This window comes from Bos mutus, chromosome 5 (assembly GCF_027580195.1).
Source record: "Bos mutus isolate GX-2022 chromosome 5, NWIPB_WYAK_1.1, whole genome shotgun sequence".
NCBI classification, from domain to species: Eukaryota; Metazoa; Chordata; class Mammalia; order Artiodactyla; family Bovidae; genus Bos; species Bos mutus.
In genome coordinates, this window is record NC_091621.1 from 99,057,503 (window position 1) to 99,078,875 (window position 21,373).

General features: G+C 51.5%; 1 protein-coding gene across 2 annotated transcripts in view; it reads right to left on the reverse strand.

Moving 5' to 3' along the window:
* CYTH4 (cytohesin 4) overlaps window positions 1–19,521 on the reverse strand; it is a 32,629-nt gene extending 13,108 nt beyond the window's left edge. Inside the window, exons 1-7 of one of the 2 annotated variants that reach the window (XM_005887446.2) lie at window positions 19,393–19,521; window positions 10,142–10,224; window positions 8,222–8,286; window positions 6,820–6,886; window positions 5,207–5,325; window positions 3,408–3,488; window positions 1,697–1,809 (exon numbers count right to left, since the gene is read on the reverse strand). In XM_005887446.2, coding sequence (XP_005887508.1) covers window positions 1,697–1,809; window positions 3,408–3,488; window positions 5,207–5,325; window positions 6,820–6,886; window positions 8,222–8,286; window positions 10,142–10,224; window positions 19,393–19,411 — 547 coding nt within the window. In that variant the 5' untranslated portion in view covers window positions 19,412–19,521. Of the gene's footprint in view, window positions 1–1,696; window positions 1,810–3,407; window positions 3,489–3,729; window positions 3,783–5,206; window positions 5,326–6,819; window positions 6,887–8,221; window positions 8,287–10,141; window positions 10,225–19,392 lie in introns of those variants that run through there. The other variant, XM_070371343.1, reaches the window with a different exon arrangement.
* Window positions 19,522–21,373: the final 1,852 nt, after the last annotated feature.

The following is a 21,373-nucleotide window of genomic DNA, read 5'->3' on the forward strand; positions in this document are numbered from 1 at the left end:
GCCTCCTTGGAACTCAGAGGATGCTTATTGTTTGCTACCCTGTTCAGGGCTTGGTCACGTGCTGCTTGGTAATCTTGCTGGCATTGTGGGGCTCCCAGAGCCGAGCTCCTGTTCTATTATTCAGACTTTCACGTGCTTGTGCTCAGGAGCCAGGCTGGGCTGAGCGTTTGGGAGGGAGATGATCGCTACTCTGTGATGTTTTAAAGCCCTGAGTCCAGAGCCAGGGAAGTTCAGCTGTGACCCCAGCTCTCTGGTTGACCTTGAAAAGTACTTGAGTTCCCAGAGCCTCAGCTTCCCCATCTGCAGTATGAGATGTGTCAAGTCGCTTTAGTTGTGTCCGACTCTTTGTGACCCCATGGACTGTAGGCCGCCAGACTCCTCTGTCTATGGGATTCTCCAGGCAAGAATACTGGAGTGGGTTGCCATGCCCTCCTCCAGGGATCTTCCCAACCCAGGGATAGAATCTGCGTCTCTTATGTCTAACCTGCATTGGTAGGCGGGTTCTTTACCACTAGTGCCACATGGGAAGCCCCTGCAATATTTTAGAAGGTTTAACTTTGAAAAAGCTTCATGTTCATTAACGATTTTACCTCTGATAACAGTGACTCTAATGTTGCTGTTGCTTGCCCTATGCTAAGCTCTTTACATCCCCTGACAACACTAATGAGGCCGGCACTGTTACTGCCCCCACCCATTTTACAGATTAGGAAACTGAGGCACAGGGAGAGTAAGTTACATGTCCCAGGTCACAAGATTAAATAGTTCAACTGTGATTCAAATCTGGTGCTTTAAAATTCCTTCCTTCCTAAAAATATTTATTGAGTAACTAATAAATGCTACAGAATGGGGATTCACTGGTGAAAAAATCTGTATGGTCCCCACCCTTGTGGGTTGTTTAAAATTGTGGGGCTGATAGATATTAAGCAAGCAAATCCCTAATTTATGTATAACCACAAAGTAGGCAAATGCTCTGTAGGACTTGTCCATAGATGCACTGCTGAGAAGCCCCTTTCGCTTCTCTGAGTCTGTATCTGGAAGGATAAGAATACTGCTGATCTCATAGAGTAGATGTAAGGATTACATGACTTGCATAGGTAAAGCACTTAGCATATGGAGAGTGCTTAGTACTTGGACTTGGTTATTGCTATGGTACCTTCAGATCCAGAGAAGAGGCCAGGACAAGCCTGCCATCATTTCTCTCCCATCCTGTTGGGAAGTGTGGAGGACTGATTTTTGCTGATATCCTTCTTATCCACCCTGGCCCTATGCTTCCTGCCCAGTCTGTTTCATGCTTCTGTACCTTTGCTCAAACTAGAACCCCAGTCCCAAAGGCCCTTTCTCCCCTTGACCTCCTGAAGAGCTCCTATTCATCCTTCAAAACCCCATTCAGAAATCAGGTTCTCAGGGAAGCCAGCCTGGACATGCTGAATCCCCCATCCCCACCCGCAGATGAGACACTGATACCTTAGCACCCCATGCCATTATTTCCTGCCTTCTCTCCCAAGGATCATGCCCTCGGGAGATGTGTATGTAGGCAGCTCTGCCTGACACACACCCAGCAGAGGGTCTGGCACGGATATGGTGCTCAGTGAGCATTGATGACAGGATCTGGCTCCCAGGGTCTGGGTGCTTGGGAGAGACCTGGTGCCTCAGGAGGTAGATTTGCACCTGGCAGGGTCCCCTCCCACATAGGCACCTGTGGACTGGAAGACGCCGGGGTTGCAGAGGCAGTATCGGGAGGCGAAGGTCTCCATCATGCGGTCGATCTTCTGGGCCTCGCCTGGCAGCCGGAAGCTCCACAGGAATTGTCTGGGGACAGGGAACAGAGCCATGGGCAGTGGAGGTGGAGGGCTCTCGGAGGGGAGCAAGAGGGCCCCCCATTCCTCCCCTTCAATAAACTGCTCTGCCTCTCTCTGCTTAGTCTTTTTATCTTGTAAATGGGAGACTCTGCACTTGACATCTAGACTCATGGGAAGGGTCAGTGGAATTTGTGCTGTGAGCACCAAGTCTGCAGGAGGGAGCCAAGAAATGCCTTTTCTTCTAGAATACAGGAGCTTAGTGGACACTCTTCTCTGCCCATCTGTGGCCCAGATTTGTGGCCCAGTCCACTCCAGCCCATGAGGGGACCAATGCAGATTCTCAGATTCTAAGGCCTCTCTCCACCTGGCCACTGGGCCCTGGGATCCGTGGGACCCGGGGGAGGTTGTCTTTCCTTGGCTGAGCTTCCTTTTCTTGGAACTGAATGATATCCACATCTTCCAACTGGATTCACCAAGGTCAAGGGCCATGCCTGCTCCTCTCACATCTCCCACTGAGCCTTGAACACTGGGACTGTGTTTACTGAGCCAGGGCCTGCTTAGTAAAGGCTTGTTAAATGAGTGAGAAAATGAACAAATGAATAAATGAACGAATGAATTTTGGAGACTCCCAACCTACCCCTCTCCTTTAAAAAGCGTGAGAGTTGGAGGGAAGGCCACATTGCTTAGATAGTGGTGACTTTTTCCTTCTCTCCCTTGCAAACTCCTAATCATCTGTCAAAACCCAGATCAAATGCCCCTACTCAGGAGATGATTTTCCAGACTTCATCTGCAGCAGCAAGACTTACTAAGCCCTTACTATGGATCAGTTCTAAGCATTTTCTTACTTAGTTCTCACCACCCTATGAGGTTGGTACTGTTATTAACCCCATTTTACAGATAAAGAAACTGAGGCACAGAGAGGTTTTTTTTGGGGGTTTTTTTTTGGTGACTTTCCCCAGGGGTGAGTAGCAGATATAGGATATGAACTGTGCAGTCTAGCTCCAGAGTTTGTGTTCCTTACCCATATATATTAATGCCTCCCATCATTGTAAAAATGAGTAGCAAAAATAATATCCTAATTAGAAAATAATAAGTAATAATAAATGTAGTACACACTAAGCTATATTAATTAAATAAATAAAATAAGCACTAATTTAAAAAGCAGTGGGAATAGCAGTCATAATAATAGTAATAGTGATTAAAATGATTAAATATTATTATAATAATGATGTAATATAGTAATTAGTAGTAGTAGTAGTAGTAGTAGTAACAAGCCAGGTGCTGATACAGGCAGTCCATGCCTGTTATCTCATCTAACCTCAGCTCTCTTTGGGGATACTGTCATCAATTACTTCTATTTATTTATTAAAAACCATTTTTTGGCCACACTGCACAGCTTGCAGGATCTTAGTTCCCTGACCAGGGATTGAACTCAAGCCCTCAGCAGTGAAAGAACTGAGTCTGAACCACTGGATCCCCAGGGAATTCCCTCATTAATTAATTCTTGCTCCTGATGCTTTGTTTGTGCTGTTAGCCATGTGGATGATGGTGCCCCCAACACCCCTCCAGCCCCTTGGGAGTCAGGCCCCTGCCTCCTGGACCACTCACCTGAGGGCCTGGACGAGGTTGAGGTTAGCAAACTCATGGCAATCTACAAAGGCCTGGAGGACCTGCAGGTTGATGGGGTCTCTGGAGAGGAGACAGAAGGGAGGGTGGGACACATTTGAGCATCTGTACCCCCTTCTAGAGCGGGTTGAGGTGGGGGAGGCCAAGGAGGGGAGAGACATCCTCCTTCTGAATCCAGCCACCCTCTGGTCTGCTCACATGTCTGACCTGCATCACCATCCTCCCACCGCTATCTGCACACCCATGTCCTCCCACTCACAGCAGACACCCCCCCGCCCCACTCTCCTGGCTTACCAGCACTGACCTCAGTCAGGAGAGGGGCTCTGGCTTCGGAGTGGCCTGTCCTGAGTCACTTCCTGTCTGGGTGACCCCTCACAAACCACCAGACCTCCCCAAGCCCCAGTATTCTCATCTGTAAAATGGAGAGAACCATGTCCACCCCCACTTCCTCTGTCTTCTCAGATCTGAAATCAGAAAGCCCTGCCCTTCTTGCCAGCTGCATTCCCAACTTGCTTAGGAGAAGGAGAGTGTTCTCTGAGGTGCCTGGGAGAGGGGGTGCTGGCTTGCTGGCCCAGCTCCACACCTGTCCCCTACAGTCTGTGCCCTCCCCCAGCAGCCAGAGGGATCCCCTCAGAGTACCCCTCGGCCCAGGGCCCTCTCAGGTGTCCCCGCCTGTCGCCGACTACTTCCTCCCACGCTCCATCCCTCTGCCCCTGTCTCACTGGCTCGTTGGTCCTTCAGCAGGCTTCTGCCCCAGGGCCTTTTCATGTTCTATTCCCTCGACCCGAAATGCTATTCCCCTAGAGCCACACTGCTTACCTCCTCTAAATTTCACCTTCTCTGTGAGACCCTTTGTGTCCACACTATTTAAAGTCACAGCCTTTGAAGCACAGTTCCCAGAACTTTCTCATCTCCCTTTCTTGATTTGTTTGTATTCCAAAGAACTTTTAATTTTTTCTAACTTATTTTACATATTTTGGTACCTGTCTTCCCCATTAGAATGTACCTTCCCTGATGGCAGAAGTTTTTTTTCTTTTTAGTTGAAGTATAGTTGATTTATAACTGTGCTATTTTCAGGTGTACAGCAAAATGATTTGTATGTATATATATATATTCTTTATTTTCAATTCTTTTTCACTGTAGTTTACTACAAGATATTGAATATAGTTCTCTGTGCCACATAGTAATTCTTTGTTGTTAATCTGCTATGTATTGTATTGCATCTGTTAATCCCATTCTCCCAATTTATCCCCACTCCCTGCCCCGCAGTTTTGTCTTCTTCACTGGTATAAATCCAGGGCTTAGAGCACTGCCTGGTGCACCTTGTAAACCTAGTAAAGATAGCCTTAAGTCTTGTCTGACTCTTGGGATCCCGTGAACTGTAGCCCGCCAGGTTCCTCCATCCATGGGATTCTCCAGGCAAGAATACTGGAGTGAGTTGCCGTTTTCTTCTCCAGGGGAACTTCCTGACCCAGGAACTGAACCCAGGTCTCCCACATTGCAGGCAGATGCTTTACCAACTGAGCTATGCAGGAAGCACAGTAGATATTAAAAATATCTACTTGTTTTCTAAATGAGTGAAGGAAGGAATGAAGGCAGACATGCTTTGGTTCAAGGTCTGGAAGGAGAGTGATGACTTAACCTGCTCAAGCCTCAGGAGTTACGACTTTCCTAAATGCTTCATTCCTTAGTTACCTGCACACACAACCCACCCCTCACACATACCTGTGCACAGCTGCACATCCTCATTCCCTGCCTTCCTAAGGCCCCACCCTCCTTACCTCTCCCCCAAGTAGGTGCCGATGGCTGTCTTGTTGAGGCCCTCACCCTTGTACAAGAACTGGGCGATGTCCTGGGCGTCGGGGGTCAGCAGCTTGTGCTCAATGAGATACTGGATGCCCTGGAGGTGGTACACAGAGCCTGTAAGCAGCCCCCACCCAGCAGCTGGCCTGGGAAGGGGGAGAGAGGGAGCACCTGTGGCCAGAGCCCTGGGGCCTGGAATTCTAGCACTGGCACAGCTTGTTCTGGGAATTTGTGACCCTCCTTAATTGAAGTTGCCTTTTTAAGGTGATGAGCTCCCCATCAGCAGAGGTATGCAAACAGACATGGGTTCCTGCCATGAACCAGGTTCATGCCAGCTGCTCCCCCAGGTCCCCCTCAGTCTGCCACTCTCTGATCATATGCTTTGATGATTCAATGAATTTATAATTTTAAGATTGAATGATTCAGCTATTCCTTTTGTCCCCTTAATATTTGTATTATTTTAAAATAGTGTTTCATTTTTTTCTCATGAGTAATCTATGTCCATTGTATAAAAATTAGAAAAAAAACCCAGCTCAATCAAAAGGAGAGGAAATTGCTACGGCTCGGAGGTAGACACTTTTCGCCGGTAGTGCCTTTCCTCCCCTTTCTGCATGAAAATGGGAGTGTGCCTTGCCCCGCTTTTCAGATTTGACAATATCAAAACATCTCACCTCACAACCCAGGCACTCAAAGTCTGTCATTCTAATTTTAGGAGTTGGAGGGGTTGGGCTCCGGTTTTCTGTGATGATGCCTTTGCATCCCTGTTCCTTTTGGAGAAGAGGCTGCTTGGAAGAGTGGGGATAGACTGTGGAAGGCTCTGTGTGACAGGCAGATGGCCCCGGGGCCCCTCAGAGGCCCCCTCCCTGAGGGGCACTTAGGCAGGAATGTGAGTGTCTGTGTGTGTGTGTGGTCTGTGTGGTCCATGTGGATGGGAGCAGGGGTCCATTTCTGTGTCTGGGAACACAGGAGATCTGTGATGCAGAAGAGACAGCCTTCTAAACCAGAGCAGTAAATTTCCAGGGACCCCGTGGCTGCCCTGACCCCACTTCCGTGTGTCAGCTGTGGCTTCCTCCTGTCTCGGTTCCTGCAGGAAAGGAGCCCAGCTGCCACTTAGGTGGGCGAGGGGTGGGGGCTGGGGTTCCTCTGAGGCCAGTGGGGGTGGGGGTTAGATCATAGCTGAGATCTGAGCAGTCAGGGCTCTATGCCAGCATCTCAGGACAGGCTGCCTAAGCTGAGCAACTAAAAGACCCTTCCGGAGACTGAGCCCCAGAGTCCAAAGGCCCGACCAACCAAAGTCCTACTCACAGAGTGGGAGACAGGGGCCTAAAGTCACGGGACCCCAAGTTCATAGACATCACAGAGCCCCCATCATCCTCCTGGCTCCCACCTCAGGCCCTGGGGCTACTTGGCTGTGGGGTGGCGGAGCCCCCAGCCCTGATGGCATGGGGCACTGGACAAGATGCTGAGCCCAGCGGGGCCTCAGTTTCCTCCTCTGGAAAGTAGGTAATTGTGTCGGTTGAGGGGAAGAAGGGGACACTGTGGAGGTGCCCAGCATGCAGCTCCCTTGGCCCCCCAACCCGAGCCCCCTCACCTTCATGGGGTCCATGTTGAATTTCTTGCGTCCAATGCACAGCTCTTTCTCCCTCTGGGCCATGCGGCTGTAGATGGAAAGACATCAGCCTGGACGCCCCTGGACCCCAGGGCACCCCTCCAATCCCCAAGGACGCTTTCCTTGGCTAGAGCCAGTATTCCTTAAGGACCTCCAAGTGGGGTCAGAGTCACCTGGGAGAATGTGAGAAATGCAGGGTCTGGACCCCTTCCTGAGCCAGGAAACCCAATTTCCAATGGGCTCAGCACCAGCATTTTAACCAGCTCTGAAGCTGTGACCTCGGGAGCCAGAGATGCTCCCGGGGAGAGGATTTAGAAGGGCTTGGAGTGGAAGCAACATAACAAGGAGGCTGGTGGGTAGGGTGGGGGAGGGTGAGGAGAGCATAAGATCTGGAGCCAGACTCCTGGTGCAAATTCCACTCAGGTGCAAATTCCACTCAGGTGCAAATTCCTGAAGTGACTCAGGGGGAGTCACTTCATCTCTCTGGGACTCAGTTTCCTCTTCTGTAAAAAGGGGGGTGACTCCACCTCCAACACTCCAATCATTGTTGAGAGGTTAAAGCATTGAAAACAATGGGTGGTAGGAGCTGTGTAAATATTATGTTACTGTCTTTGTTGGGGCTGGAGCAGGGGATCTAGAGACATGGGGGCCGTGCACGTGTGTGTGTGTGTGTAACAGTGTGTGCGCGCATCAGTGTGCGTGCATGTGTGTGTGTGTGTCCTGCTTGGAAGGTGGAGATTAGAGGCATCAGAGAACTGAGGCTGGCAGGGGCAGGGTGGGGATTTTCTGAGTCACCAAACGTAGGAGTCAGTGCCCTGGGGCCCTAGGGGTTATGTATGGACCAACCTTCTCATTGCACAAGTAGGGAACTGAAGCCCAGAGAAGGGAGAGGACCAACCGCAGGTTTCAGAGCCAGAGGGCATCTTCCCACAGAAGGGGCGGAGTGGATGACACTCATGAGTGGGGTGGGGTGGACCAGCTTTGGCCTGACCACAGGCATGGCTTTTGTTCCCATAAGGCCTTTGGCTTCCTAGTCCTCATCCTTGGGGCTGAGTTTTCCTTCTCCCTGACCTTTCCCAGGATACTCCTGGCTAGTGATTGGTCAGGGGTGGGGTCAGGTGGGCTGGGAGAGACTTAGGGTGGAGGAGGCAGGAGAACAGGGATTGGTACTGAAGAGAGGGGGCAGTCTGGAAGCAAGGACCAGACCAGACCAGAGGATGGACCGTCAGAGCTGCCGTGTTCCTATTTCACCCCGAAGCCTCCCATCTGGGGGTCTGATCCCCGATTTCACCAGAGCCTGGGCTCATTCACTCTCACTCCTGACATGTGATATCCTCGAGAAACCACTGTGGCAGCTTCCCTGGGTCCCCGGCCGGCCCCTCACCTCTCCTCTGCTGTCTCGAAGCAGTCGATTTGTGCAAACACATCTGCGATCTCATCCTTCAGCTTCTGTGGAGTGGCAGGGGTGTTACAAAGAGGGAGAGTCAGGGGGTGGAGGCCAGGACAAAATGGGCTTCATAGCCCTCTCCACACAACACAACCACTCCCTCCCTGGGCATGACTCCCAGACCTCTGTCTTGAGCTGTCACTAAGGGTCCCTCCCCAGGAAGATCCCTTTTCCAGATGTCTCTTATATCTAATTCTCCCTGGGCTCCTGTCTCAGGGTGAGGGAGTCCCCAGTCTACACTCTATTTCCAGTCTTCCCATCTCTTGCCTCTGCCGCTGTAAGGTGTCCTGCCCTGAGTCAAACCTTCCCCACAAGCCCTCCTCCACCCAGCTGCCATTTTTCTGAAGCACAGCTTGGTGCTGGCCCTTCTTCTGCTCAAACTCTGTCCATGGCTCCCTACTACCTCCGCATCAAGAAGGACAAATTCCTGCCCTGTGATCAGGGCCCAATTCCTCTCTGATTTCCCTCCTTCCATCCATTTGCCCCACCCTAGGCTCTGTGGCCACTACAAGCCAGATTCTCTGGGTGCACCATGGTACAAGACAGCCTAGGCTCTCTTCTCGGGGACTTTGCAATTCCAGTGGAATTTACAGAAGAGGACACTGAGGCCCAGAGAGGTGAGATCATGTGTCCAACATGTCTCCAGGAGACCCCCTAACTCTGCCAACAACCACCACTGGGTAGATGGGGAGGGGTGGCAGCTTGTCCAGCATCCCTCTGCAGGGCAGCAGCATGCGCACCTGGCAAGAGCCCCTGAAGGCACCCCAGCCCTCCCTCTCCTCCACCAAGACCTTGGAAGGGGGCGGGTGATTCCTAGGGCGTTGTCCTGGGACCTAGGGGCAGCGTAGAACCTAGAGCTTTTAAGCCCAGTCAGCTCCTGTCCATGCGATCTTGGCCCAGTCACTGAGTGAATTCTCAACAAATAAAATGGGGGGTGGGTTCATGCAAAATTATTAATTGAACACCTACTATGCTCTGACCATTGGGCTGGGGATGCAGTGGTGGGAAACAGACCCAGGCTCCCCTTACATGGAGCTCACGGTCCAGTGGGATTGGGATCTTGGGACAATTGAAATGACCACACAGAACATGGTCAGAGCAGTGGTCTAGAAAGAGCCTGTCAGGTGGTAGGTACTTGCTGAGGGAATGATCCTGTGCCTTTGGCTTTCTCTGGAATCCTAGGTATATGCGTGGTGGGGTGGAAGGTGGGGTTCCAGCAACTACAGCCAGGGTGGACAGGGTGGTCCCTAAGAGGAGAGACATTTGAGCCAAGAATGAACTAGAAGGAGGAGCTCTAAGGAGGGCTTGGAGAGTCTCAGGCAGAGGGAACTGTGAGTGCAAAGGCCCAGGGGCAGGACCGAGCTGCGTGGCTCATTCCAGGAGCAGAAGCGGAGCCTGTCTCAGAAGGTTTCTGGGAATCAGATGAGCTAACGTCTGAGAGCTGATGAGGTGGCAAAGTGCTAGGCAGATATTGGCGTTGTCTTGACTAAATGGTCTACATGTTAGGAGGGTGGAAGCTGAGGCCCAGGGTGGGGATGAGACCAGATGGAGGCCATGAAGGTGGGGTTCTGCACATAGTAGGTGCTTAATTAATTGCTCCCTTTCTCTGCCTTGCTCTCGTGGCTCTCTCTAGGCCCTGGAAGTGAGCCAGGAGTGGGGAGTCCCCTTGGGAATTCTGTCCTTCCCACTCCTAAGGGCCAAGGCCAAGGCTCCGAGTGGGCAGGAATCTACGCCTGCTCTTGGTCCTGGCTGGCTCAGGAGCGAGTAAGAGTGTTTGCTCATGTGTGGGTGCGGTTCGAGGGCATGAACACGAGTGTGGACAAAAGCGTGTGTATTGTGAGCTGAGTGTGAGCACACCTGGATATCCTCCAGAAGCTGCTTCCGGTGCCATTTGATCTGCTGCAGCTCCTCCGCCTCCCCGCTGCTCAGCTCCCCTGGGTCTGGAGAGAGAAGAATTGGTGGTTCCCTGGCTCTTTCCCAGCCCTCCCCTCCATCCCTCAGCTCCATCCTTAGCCACCTGGCTATCTCTCATTTCCCCAGGGCTCTCCTCCCTCCAGAAACCCATGACTTGCTTGCCCTCTTCACTCAGGCCATGGCTGCGATGCCACCTCCTCCACGAGGCCTTCCCTGACTGCTCTGTCTAGAGCAGTTCTTGCCCCACCCTCGCCGTCCACCAGGTTTTTGTTTCTTTTGCCCTTCTGGGTACAGACTCGCTCAGCCATCTGTTTACTTGCGTCATTTGTGTTCTACTCATTCCACTCAACCCCATGAGAACAGGCGCTTCAATAATTTTGCTATTGCTATATCCTCAGCACCAAGTAAGGGGCTTCCTAGGTGGCGCTAGTGACAAAGAATCCACTTGCCATTGCAGGAGACATACGTTCAATCCTTGATCTGGGAAGATCTCACATGCCACGGAACAACTAGGTCTGTGTGTCACAACTATTGAGCCTGTACCCTTCCACAATAAGAGACGTCACCGCGGTGAGGAGCCTGAGCCCCACCGCTAGAGAGCAGCCCCGCTCACCACAACCAGTGAAAAGCCTGCACAGCAACCAAGGCTCAGCGGAGCCAAAAAATAAATACATTAAAAAAATAAAAGGAAAGAGTCCACCAGCCAATGCAGGAGATGAGGTTTCGATTCCCAGGTTGGAAAGGTCCCTTGGAGGAGGAAATGACACCCTACTCCAGTCCTGCCTGGAACATTCCACAGGCAGAGGAATCTGGTGGGCTACAGTCCATTGGGCCGCAAAACATTGGACATGACTGAGCACACACACACACAGCACCTAGAAAGAGGCTGACATAGCAAGTACTCAGTGCCATACTTGCCAGAGGCATTCATCCTTCGCTGTAACTTTATTTCTTCATTGGATCATGTATCTCTCATCTATTCATATATTTGTGTGACCAGGAAGTGGCAATCATTTACCCTGACATCCCGTTGGCCACCTGTTGTCACATGGCCACAGCTACCTTCAAGAGAGGCGAGGTAATGAGCCTTTAGTAGGGTGGCCCTGATATCCTTACTATAAAGATGAGGAAACTGGATTTGGGGGGACATTTCAGTCAAGCTCAGAGAGGTGAGATGGGCTGGCCAGGGTTCCAAAGGGGCAAGTTGCTGCCAGGGTGGGACTTGGGTTGGGATGACTACAATTCACCTGGAAATGAACGAAAGGAGACGCGAGTGTGCCAGTGTCCTGTGCGAGGCACTGTGACCGTTTCCCCACCTGGGTCAGCTGACCCATCGCTATTCACCCTGCTGTGCTTCCTGTCCCATAACACTCTCCTGGTCAAAATCTCCATGGAATCTTGATTCCTTAGAGGAGAAAGTTCTCATCTTGGTCCTGGGGCCTCCACAGTCTCCCAGGCCTCTCCAGCCAGCCTTGTTCCCCGCCATTCTCAACAAGAGCCCACCAGTGCAGCCTGCCCTCAAATGGCCTAACAGTCTTACTTTCCCACCTTGGCCTCTATAGCTCCTCCACCCTAGGATGCCTCTTCTCGTCTGCTCATCCAAATTCTCTCGACTCTCAAGGCTTAGCTTCAGGAAGCGCCTGATCACATTTCTTAAAGGTTTTGCAAATACAGACATGATCTCTTCCAAATAAAAGCAGAGAGACTATCAAGGGGTCCCTTTCCCTACGTCCTCCTGCTGTCGACTGAGCAGCTATCTTGGACTTTGAGATGTCAGCTGGGTATTAAGATGGCAGGGCATCGGGCTAGAAGGAGTCTGGGCTCCAGGCATCCATATGGAGAAGAGTCATTTTTCAATGAGAGAGATAAGTTTTGAGGATGTCTCACTCTCTGTTATTCTGAGCCTTTTTGTTACATCAGCCAAACATGAAACAACTAATACAGTGTTCTTGTCTCTGAAACATGAACCATAACCTAGAGGGTGGTCGTCAGGATTAAAAATGCTGACTTTTGCCAAACACTCTGTGAGTATGTGACATATGGTAAGGGCACAACACACATATGATGGGTGCCACGTTGTGCCTCCTAGCTCTCCCTTGCAGGACCAAGGCACCCACCCGCTCAGTGGCGGCTGTGGGCGTGTGTAACCTGCTGAGGACTCACAGCTGAGTCTGTCCTCAGAAATTACCTCAGCCCAAGTGGAGCTGCCTCACCCAAGGATACACTGCTCCCATTGGGCAGGCACTATATAAAAAGTCAAGGCCCCTTGCCTGGTTTGTGGACCAAGCCAGTTTTTAGACCCAAGCCCTATTGACTGAAGGAGAGGCCAAGCCCAGAGAAGGAAGGCTTCTGCAACATTGTATCAAGTATATATGGTAATGACCCCCTCATCAAGCAGCCAAGATGAGTCTGTCTGACCCACCAAGTGATAAAGTCAAGTGAGCGCAACAGCAATCCTTAGAGACAGAAGGATCCAGGAAGCCCCAGGGACAGATGACCCAGACCCCCATGTCATCCACTGCTGTTACACCAGGTCCTTCAGCTCATAGTATGTCTTCACGGATGGGTCCCTTGTGACCTGATGACAAAGGAGAAAAACGCTGCACTTTGTTCTGGGATGGATGGCTCAGGGTTTGGTTACAAGTAAAACTGAATAGCTACTGAACTACAACCCTGCTCAAGGTGTTCAGGAAGGACAATGGCGAGAAGTCCTTCCAGTAGGCAGAGCTTTGGGAAAGGCATTTATTTCATGTGGAAAGAGAAGCAGTGTGAAGTGAGAATATACCTGCATTCATGAGTAGAAGAAGGTGCCTTGACTGGTCAGAAAGAAAGAAGACTGAGAACAAAAAGGCCTGGGGAAGAGGCAAGTGGGTGGCCCTATGGCAGTGTGCAGAGTGTGAAGATTTTTGTAAACACACTGATGTTCCCCAGGAAACAGCCACCACAGGAGAGTCACTAAATCACCAGGCAGAGAGAATGACTCAACCAGTTGACATCAGCCAGTCTCTGCCTGGCTAGCCCAGTGCTGCATGGTGCATGATGAAGCAGCCATGTGACCCCTTTGGAGGCTCTGTGGGGACCCACTCATCCAGGTCCCCAGGCTACTGCCACTACTCCACATCAGACCTGCCAGCAACAGAGACCCACTGTTTTTCGACAAGAGCAGCCAGCAACTTGGCAGCAAATCTATTACACTGGATCCCTCATTCTGCTTATGGTGGCTTTTCCTGCCCACAGAGCCTGGGCCAGCACCACTATCCAGGGGCTCAATCTGCTGACCCAGAATACAGCAAAACATTCCACTGGACTAAGGCGCCCTCTTTACACTGAAGAAGGCGTGGGAGGAGCATGAGGCCTAAGGACTCAATGGTGCTCTCACGCATTTTACCACTGGAAGATGCTGGCCTGATGGAGCGACAGAGCAGCCTGTTGAAGATGCAGCTGAGCTGTCAGTTGCAGGTGTTAAACTGCTCGGATGGGGCACCATCCTTGAAGATGTACTACACACCTTAAATCAATGACCATTAGATGGTGCTTTGTTTCCAGGAGGTAATCTACTGGGATTCAGGAACCAGGAGTGGTACCATCCTTCTAGTGACCCACTTGGGAGTTTTCCTTTCTCTCCCTGCAACTATGAGGTCTAGAGATCCTGGTTTCCAAGTGGGAGTGAAGTGGAGGTGAGAGGAGGTAGCACTTATACCAAGGGACAAAGTAAGCGTCTCATTAACCTCTAAATGGATCTTTCTCAGTTTAAGACACTGAGACTCAGAGAGGTGAAGTGACTTGCTCTGGGTCACACAGCCAGGAAGTGGCAGTGCTGGCATCAGAACCCTAGTTTTCCCACACCTAAGCCTCCATCCCAGGAGAAGTAGATTCTGCATGCCTTTGGAAACATGCAGGGATGGACAGAGTGAGGGGCCATCTTCACGGGGACTGGAGCAGCGCCATAGCAGGGGAGGCGGTGCTAGAGACTGGGACCTGGAACTCCTCTGTCAGGAGTGGAGGGAGGCTGAATTCCACAGTGGAAAAACCCAGTCACTTCTAGTTGACTTTGGAGTGAAAGATCAAACTTTTGTGTTTGTTTGCTTTTCATTGTTTTCCCGTTGGCAGGGGTTTATCCTGAAGGCCCATTTCTCGCCTAGGGTATACCTGCTGGTGGAGGCCAAGTAAATTCCCGACTGGCTGCTTGTTGGATAGAAGCCAGGTAGGAATTCCATGTTTCTGCGGATGCTCCCCAAGGTAGATGGTCAAGGATGAACCAAGGAGATCCCATGTCTGGGGCCCAGGCTGACGTCTCCTCCCTTCCTGTGGGGTCTCATTATTACCCCCTCTCCTTCTGGGCCAAGGAATCACACCCAGACCCTCAGCTCCAACTCTTTGCCCTGAGCTTCAGACCCTTCCACCCCTCTTGTGTCCTGACCATCAGCTCGTTTGTCACTGCAACTGAAGCAGAACTCCTAGAATGTCCCCTCAACCTGGCCTTCTTCCTGAGTTCTGAAGCTGTGGGAATGGCCCCTCAGATACCCTGGCCAGAACCCCAGGAGGCACCTTGACACATACCTCACTCTCAGCCTTGTGTCTCCTTCATCACCAAGCCCTGTTTATCTTCTTTCTGTTTCCACAGCCTCCATCCTCACCCAGACCCTGGGCTACTCTCTCCAGATAACTCAGAGCCTCCTGAAGCCTCCCTGCCTCCACTCTGTCCCTCCCATCCAGTCTCCCATGATGTCCCCATTGTCCAGTGGCTAAGACTCCGCACTCCCAATGCAGGGGGCCCAGGTTTGATCCCTGGTCAGGGAACTAGATCCCATATGCTGCAATGAAGCGTTCGCATGCTGCAGCTGAACATCCCTCATGCAGCAACTAATATCTGGCATAGCCAAACAATCAATATTACAAAGAAGACCCCAAGTTTTACCTGGCCGATGCTCATCTCACACTGCACCCACCCCTGCCCTTGGCCTGAGGGCCTCCTGGCTGCTCTTTCCCTCCACAGGCCTTTGCACATTCTGTTCCTTGGGTCAGGAATGCCCTTCCTTCTCCTCCCTGCCTAGCAGTGCCTACTCATTCTCTCCATCTCTTCTGGGGCCCTCCTGTGCTCCATCTGTGCACCACCAACCCCCTCTATCCCTGCAGCAAATCTGGGATCTTGCTCCATGAACAAGCCAAGCTGCTGGCAAAGGAAAGACATGCTGGTTGAGCACCTACTGTGTTGCAGGCCCTGGGCACTCCAGGCTCTTGCCATCCACTATCTTGTTTGATCCTGACCCTGACTCTGGAGTCAGGTATTTCTAAATCTCATTCTATAGATGAGGCACCAGGGGCTCAGAGAGGTAAAGTGACGTGCCCAAGGGGACACAGCTGGAAGGTGGCAGAGTTGTGGCTCACACCCTGGCCCATCTGGGGCTCTGAGGCCACAGCTTTGATACCCATCTTGACACCCATCTTCTGCAGCCAGGCATCTCTGTACAGATCGTCAAAACCCCCACAAGATGCTAAGTGTGGATCTTCTACCCAGAACTGCTGACCACCAAGGAGGATGAAGACAAGGTGCAGGGTGATGTCCACAGTCTGAGCCCCCTTCTCTTTTGGGGTAAAAAAATAAAACGAGGCCAACATCATAGAGCTGGGGAAAGTGCTATTTTTTTCTACCTGGGAGAGTGGAATGACAAAGGGGTAGTGAGAGGTTATTTATTAAAAATTTTTTTCTTTTAAGGCTCAATTTTATTTTAATGATTTAAACTTTTTGGCCACGTGGCCAAAAAGTGGGATCTCAGTTCCCCAACCAGGGATCGAACCCGTGCTCCCTGCTTTGGAAGTGCAGAGTCTTAACTACTGGACCGCCAGGAAGTCCTGCCTTTTTATTCATGTAGCTCCTTTCATGGTTTGGCAGGTGTGTTCCTGAACCCTCTCAGGCCACTGTCCCCTTCTGTCAGGTCCTGACCCAAACAGCTGGCAGCTGGCCAAGTACATCTAACCCTCCTCCAACCCCGAAACAGTGCTGACGGCCCCAAACCTGCTGCTCTCCTCACGTGGTGGACAGGGGCCTTCCGACCCTTCACCTGTTTGCTTAAAACTGGGGATTTCTCCCCATTTCAGAGCTGAGGGCACTGAGGTTCAGAGACGGTGACAAGGGCACGGCCTGAGAGGGGTCACTGCTGATTCCAATTCAAGTGATGATGAAGTTTCAGGCACTGGTGCGGCTCGTGGGAGATGGATTTTTAACAATAATAAAAATAGTGATAATAATGATAAAAAATACAAGAATATTAAAATATTAGTAACAACTGCCGCTGCCATGAGATCTGTTTACTCCTCACTGGGCTGTAAATCCACACCTCTGGAAGGCCGCCTTCGCCAACGACTCCCCCTCATCAAGCTGGGCTGTTCACCCTACCCCCGCCCCACCTCTTGCGCCCCAGGCCCAGGCCGGCTGAGTGTGCCCAGGTGCCGCCCCAGCCAGCTCCCCAGCTCCTCTCTACTTCCCCTTTGTCCTTCCTCTTTCCCAGCATATTTTTAGAAATCTGCTCATAGCCCCACTTCCAGGACAGCTGGACCAGCTTCCCCTTTCTAGGGCAGGAGGGGGTGCGATCCAGGGGCCTTGAAGGCAGAGGCTCCTCAGAATCCAGCAAGGGGACCTGGGGTGGGGGGCGGCCAACTAGCTACACTCGCCCCAGCCCCCCAGGCCCTGTGCGCCCATCGCATCGTGTGGCTTCCTCCCCCAGCCCAGCTGCCTCTATTTTTAACCTGCAGTCTTGCTGCACCAGCCCCACGGCTGCCTTTGGTCACACCGGGGCTTTGTTGCCCAGACCGCTCAGCGTTTCAGCAGACCCGGGGGAGGGGACCTGCGGGTATCAGACACCCACAGCTGGAGGTAGGGAGGCAGCCCCTTCACCACCATCCCGTCCATTGTACAAGTGAGGAAACTGAAACCCACAGAAGGAAGAGGCCCATTGTGACCACTGGCAGGTTGGTGCAGAGGTGGGACCTGAATCAGGTCGCTTTCCTAGGTCTTGCTGGGATGACGGTGCCCAATTAGAAATGACACACCTGAGCTCAGAGAGGGAAAGTCACCACGTTGTGAAGGAGCTCCAATAAAGACCCAGTTTGGGTAGCAGAGAAATGACCTTCCTTCCCTTCATTTTCTCCAGGAAGTCCTCCCAGATCTCCCTTGCCCTGGGTGGAAAGTGTCTCCCTCCCAGGCTGCAGGTCTGTGCCCCTCTGCACATCTGCCCTGGGTCACTGTCCTGCAGGATTTTTTCTTCCCCTGCCCCACATCCCAGACCAGCAGCTCCCTCAGGGCTGGGCTTGTGGCCTGGTCATTGCTGTCTCCAGCATCGCACAGCCCAGGACCTGCACACCAGAGGACTGCTTATTGTATGAATGAATGAATAGGCGAACTGATCAATGGAATCCTCAGATCTCCCAAGAGACTGCCTGCAGTGACTCCGCTGGATCCCTGTCCTCCCGGGACCAGCCTGAAGCAGAGACTCACCCCTTGGCCTCCCTGGGAGGCCCCACCCCTCCCGCACCTCCCCCACAGCCCAGGCTAAACTGGGGCTCTCGCTCCTCTCAGATCTTGTCCCTATTCTGCCACTTATTGGCTGCCTGACTTTGGGCAATTCCATCCTGTCCTCCAGTTCACCTCTGTGAGCTTCAGTCTCCTGAGGACAACCTCCTTGCATGGTGGGGACAAACCATCCTAAAGATTTTTGTATCTGAAGACCCCAAGAATAAAGGTGCAAAGACAGGTAGTTGGGGGGCGGGAATTACTTCACTGTCTCCTGTCACCCTTGCTGAGTGACCTTGAGCCTGGCACTGCTTATCCTGGGGCTCCTCTTGCCCCCCTAGTTGCCACCTGGCCCCAAAAGCCCCCAGGAGAAGCACAGCGGTTGTGGTGAGAGTGCTGAACAGGCAGCCAGGGGGTGTGGAGTCACCTCAGCAAGACTGTGTCCCTCCTTTTGTTCCATTTCTAAATGAGGGCTTCCCAGGTGGCTCAGGGGTAAAGAACCCGCCTGCCAATGCAGGAGACTCAGGAGACATGGGTTCAATCCCTGGGTTGGAAGATCCCCTGGAGGAGGAAATGATAGCCCACTCCAGTATTCTTGCCTGGGAAAATCCCATTGACAGAGAGGAGCCTGGCGGACTACAGTCCATGGGGTCACAAAAGACTCAGACATGACTTAGCAACTGAGCACACAAGTAAATGAGGGCGGTTGAAACAGATCAGTGGTTCTCTAACTGTGTTCCCCAGAACCCTTGGGGCAAGGGGAGTCCCAGTGGGTGGGGTCAGAATGCTCTGTCTTAAGTTTTGTTTGAAGAAAGGGTTCTGTTGCTAACAGGGTTCATGTCATCTGGACCTGGGGAAATGGACAGCTCCAGGCAGCCTATGTCTTCTGGAGTTCCAGGCCATGCTGGAACATTCTGAGATGCAGGGCACAGAGGCTTAGTCCCAGTCCTTTCTGCATCACAGATACACAACACAACACAGCCTGGTCCTGCTCTCATCCCAGCTGCCCAGCCTCCTTGCCTGCTTACCAGGCAGACTCTCAGCCACAGCCCCTGCTGCTCATCCCCTGCCAGTCCCTTCCCTGGCAAAGCTGGTGTCCTTAGCCTCCCCAAAGGCCATCGTCACCCACCAGAGGCCAAACGGGCTGCAGGGTTATTATGTCACCCAGACAGTTATCCTCCTCAGCAACATCATCATCTTCAGCACAAACCACCTTTCTCAATCCCACCTCAGGGCCTTTGCACTGACGATTCCTTTGCCTGGAAAGTTCTTTTCCCAGAAACCCACATGGATCACTCCTTTCTCTGCTACAAGTCTCTGCTCAAACAGTGTCCCCTCTTGAGGCCTTCTTGGCCACTCTCTCCCATCTTCCTTATCTCACTTTACTGTTCTTCATCCTGCTTCTCACCATCTGATAGCACATTCATATATTTACTGTCTGTCTCCTTCTCTGGAGTGTAAGCTCATTAGGGCAGGGGCCATGCCTGCTTTGTTTGCTGGACTCCCAGTACTTGCAACACAGCTTGGCACCTAGCCTGAGCTCATCAACGTCTGTCGCCTGTTTCTGCATGTCCCACCTGTGTTATATCTATTTATACATGCTGCTTCCTGTAAGGCAGGCACTATTACCCCCATTCTACAGAATAGGAAACTGAGGCCCAGACAGGTCAGCCCAGGTGCTTACCTGGGTGGCACAAGTCCATTCTGAAGCCCCCGGGGGAGAGTGGCCTGCACTCCTGCAGCCCGCTGACCCCGCTGCCACTCGGGCTGCTCAGGCAGGGATGTGTCACCTCAGACACACCAGGCCCCTTCCCGTTTGCTCCGCCCAGCACAGCCTGGGGAGGAAGTCCTGTCTTGCTGGGGTCTAGTGCGCAGCCTCTTGACGTAGTAGCACTTCCTAAAACCAGCGGAGTTTGAGTGGTGGGGATTCTTTGCATTTCGAGTGTAGGCAAGGGAGGAATAGAGGCAAAGGAGACAGAAAGAGGGATGAGAGGGTGGGTAAAAAGAGAAAGACAGTGACACAGAGAAACACACACACACACACAGACGAAGATGATTACTGGAGAACAGAACCTCCCTGCCTATAAACTTAGGGGCCATTCAGGGGGTTTCCCTGGTGGTCCAGTGGCTAAGATTCCACACTCCCAATGCAGGGGGCCCGGGTTCAATCCCTGGCCAGGGAACTAGATCCCACATGCTGCAACTAAAGATTCTGCATGCTCCAATGAAGAACAAAGATTCTGTGAGCAGCAACTAAGACCTAGCACAGCCAAATATATACATTTTTTTTTTAAAGGATCATCCAACTTAGATGGTCCAAGCTGAGCCCCATTAATTCCACCCCATAAACTCTCTTTCACCAACTCTTTCTTGAGCAAAGAAAAATTAATTCAATGCTAAGCAGGGCTTTGCTTCCCCTCAATGAAATACCTAGTTTTTTCTCCTCTAGTTATCCACTGGGCAATATGTTCAGTTTCCCTTTTCCCCCAGGCTACTAGGAAGCTCCACCAAATCCAAAGCTCTTTTACAGCTGTTCTGTTGTCGCACGCAGACTTTGAGGCCAGACTCAGCAGTGAGACTTAGCCCTGCCATTCAGGACCCTTGTGAACTTGAGTGAGTCATTTATCTACCATGAACCTCAGTTTCAGTTCAGTTCAGTTGCTCAGTCGTGTCCAACTCTTTGCAACCCCACGATCGCAGCATGCCAAGCCTCCCTGTCCATCACCAACTCCCGGAGTTCACTCAAACTCATATCCATCGTCTCCACTGATCTCCAGTAGCATATTGGGCACCTACTGACCTGGGGAGTTCCTCTTTCAGTATCCTATCATTTTGCCTTTTCATACTGTTCATGGGGTTCTCAAGGCAAGAATACTGAAGTGGTTTGCCATTCCCTTCTCCAGTGGACCACATTCTGTCAGACCTCTCCACCATGACCTGCTCGTCTTGGGTGGGAACCTCGGTTTACCTAACTATAAAAGGGGTATACTAATCCTCTCCTCAGCTTGTGAAAAAGATGGAGGGAGAGAATATGTGTGAGGTGCTTGGCTATTCAGTAAACACTATCTTCTTTCTCCCTTTGGTTTCAGTTTTCTTTAGGGGTTAAAATGCATAATTTTATTGCATGTGCCTTTTTGGGCAGGCTGATTCAATCCTTTATCAGAAAAAATTACGGTGTAAATAAAGATCTATAAACACTCATTCCTTGTAACTTTGTGGCACATGTTGGCTTACTTATCTGTTTCCCCATCAGTCTTGAGGCCCCATGACAACAAGGTCCCCTCTGTATTCCATGTCTGGGAAATGCTGGGAGCCTAGTAGGTGGTCATGGATACAATGAATGGATGGATGGATGAGTGAATGGATGAGTGAAGGGCACACAGTTGAGACGGCCTGGTTGACGTGAAAGCTGGCTAAGATTTCCACCATTTGCTGTCTCTACACCCCTTTGCATTGTGACACTGCCGTTCTTCCCATTAGGAGGCGGTGTCTGCTTCTCTTCCCCTCGAATCTAGGCTGGGCTATGTCTTTCTTCAACCACTAGAATGTGGCAAAAGTGATGTTACATGATTTTCGAGGCAAGGTTTTAAGAAACCTTGTGGCCCAGCTACCCTGGGTGGCCTGTTGAGGATGGAGACATGTGGAAAAGAGAAAGCTGGGGCTCC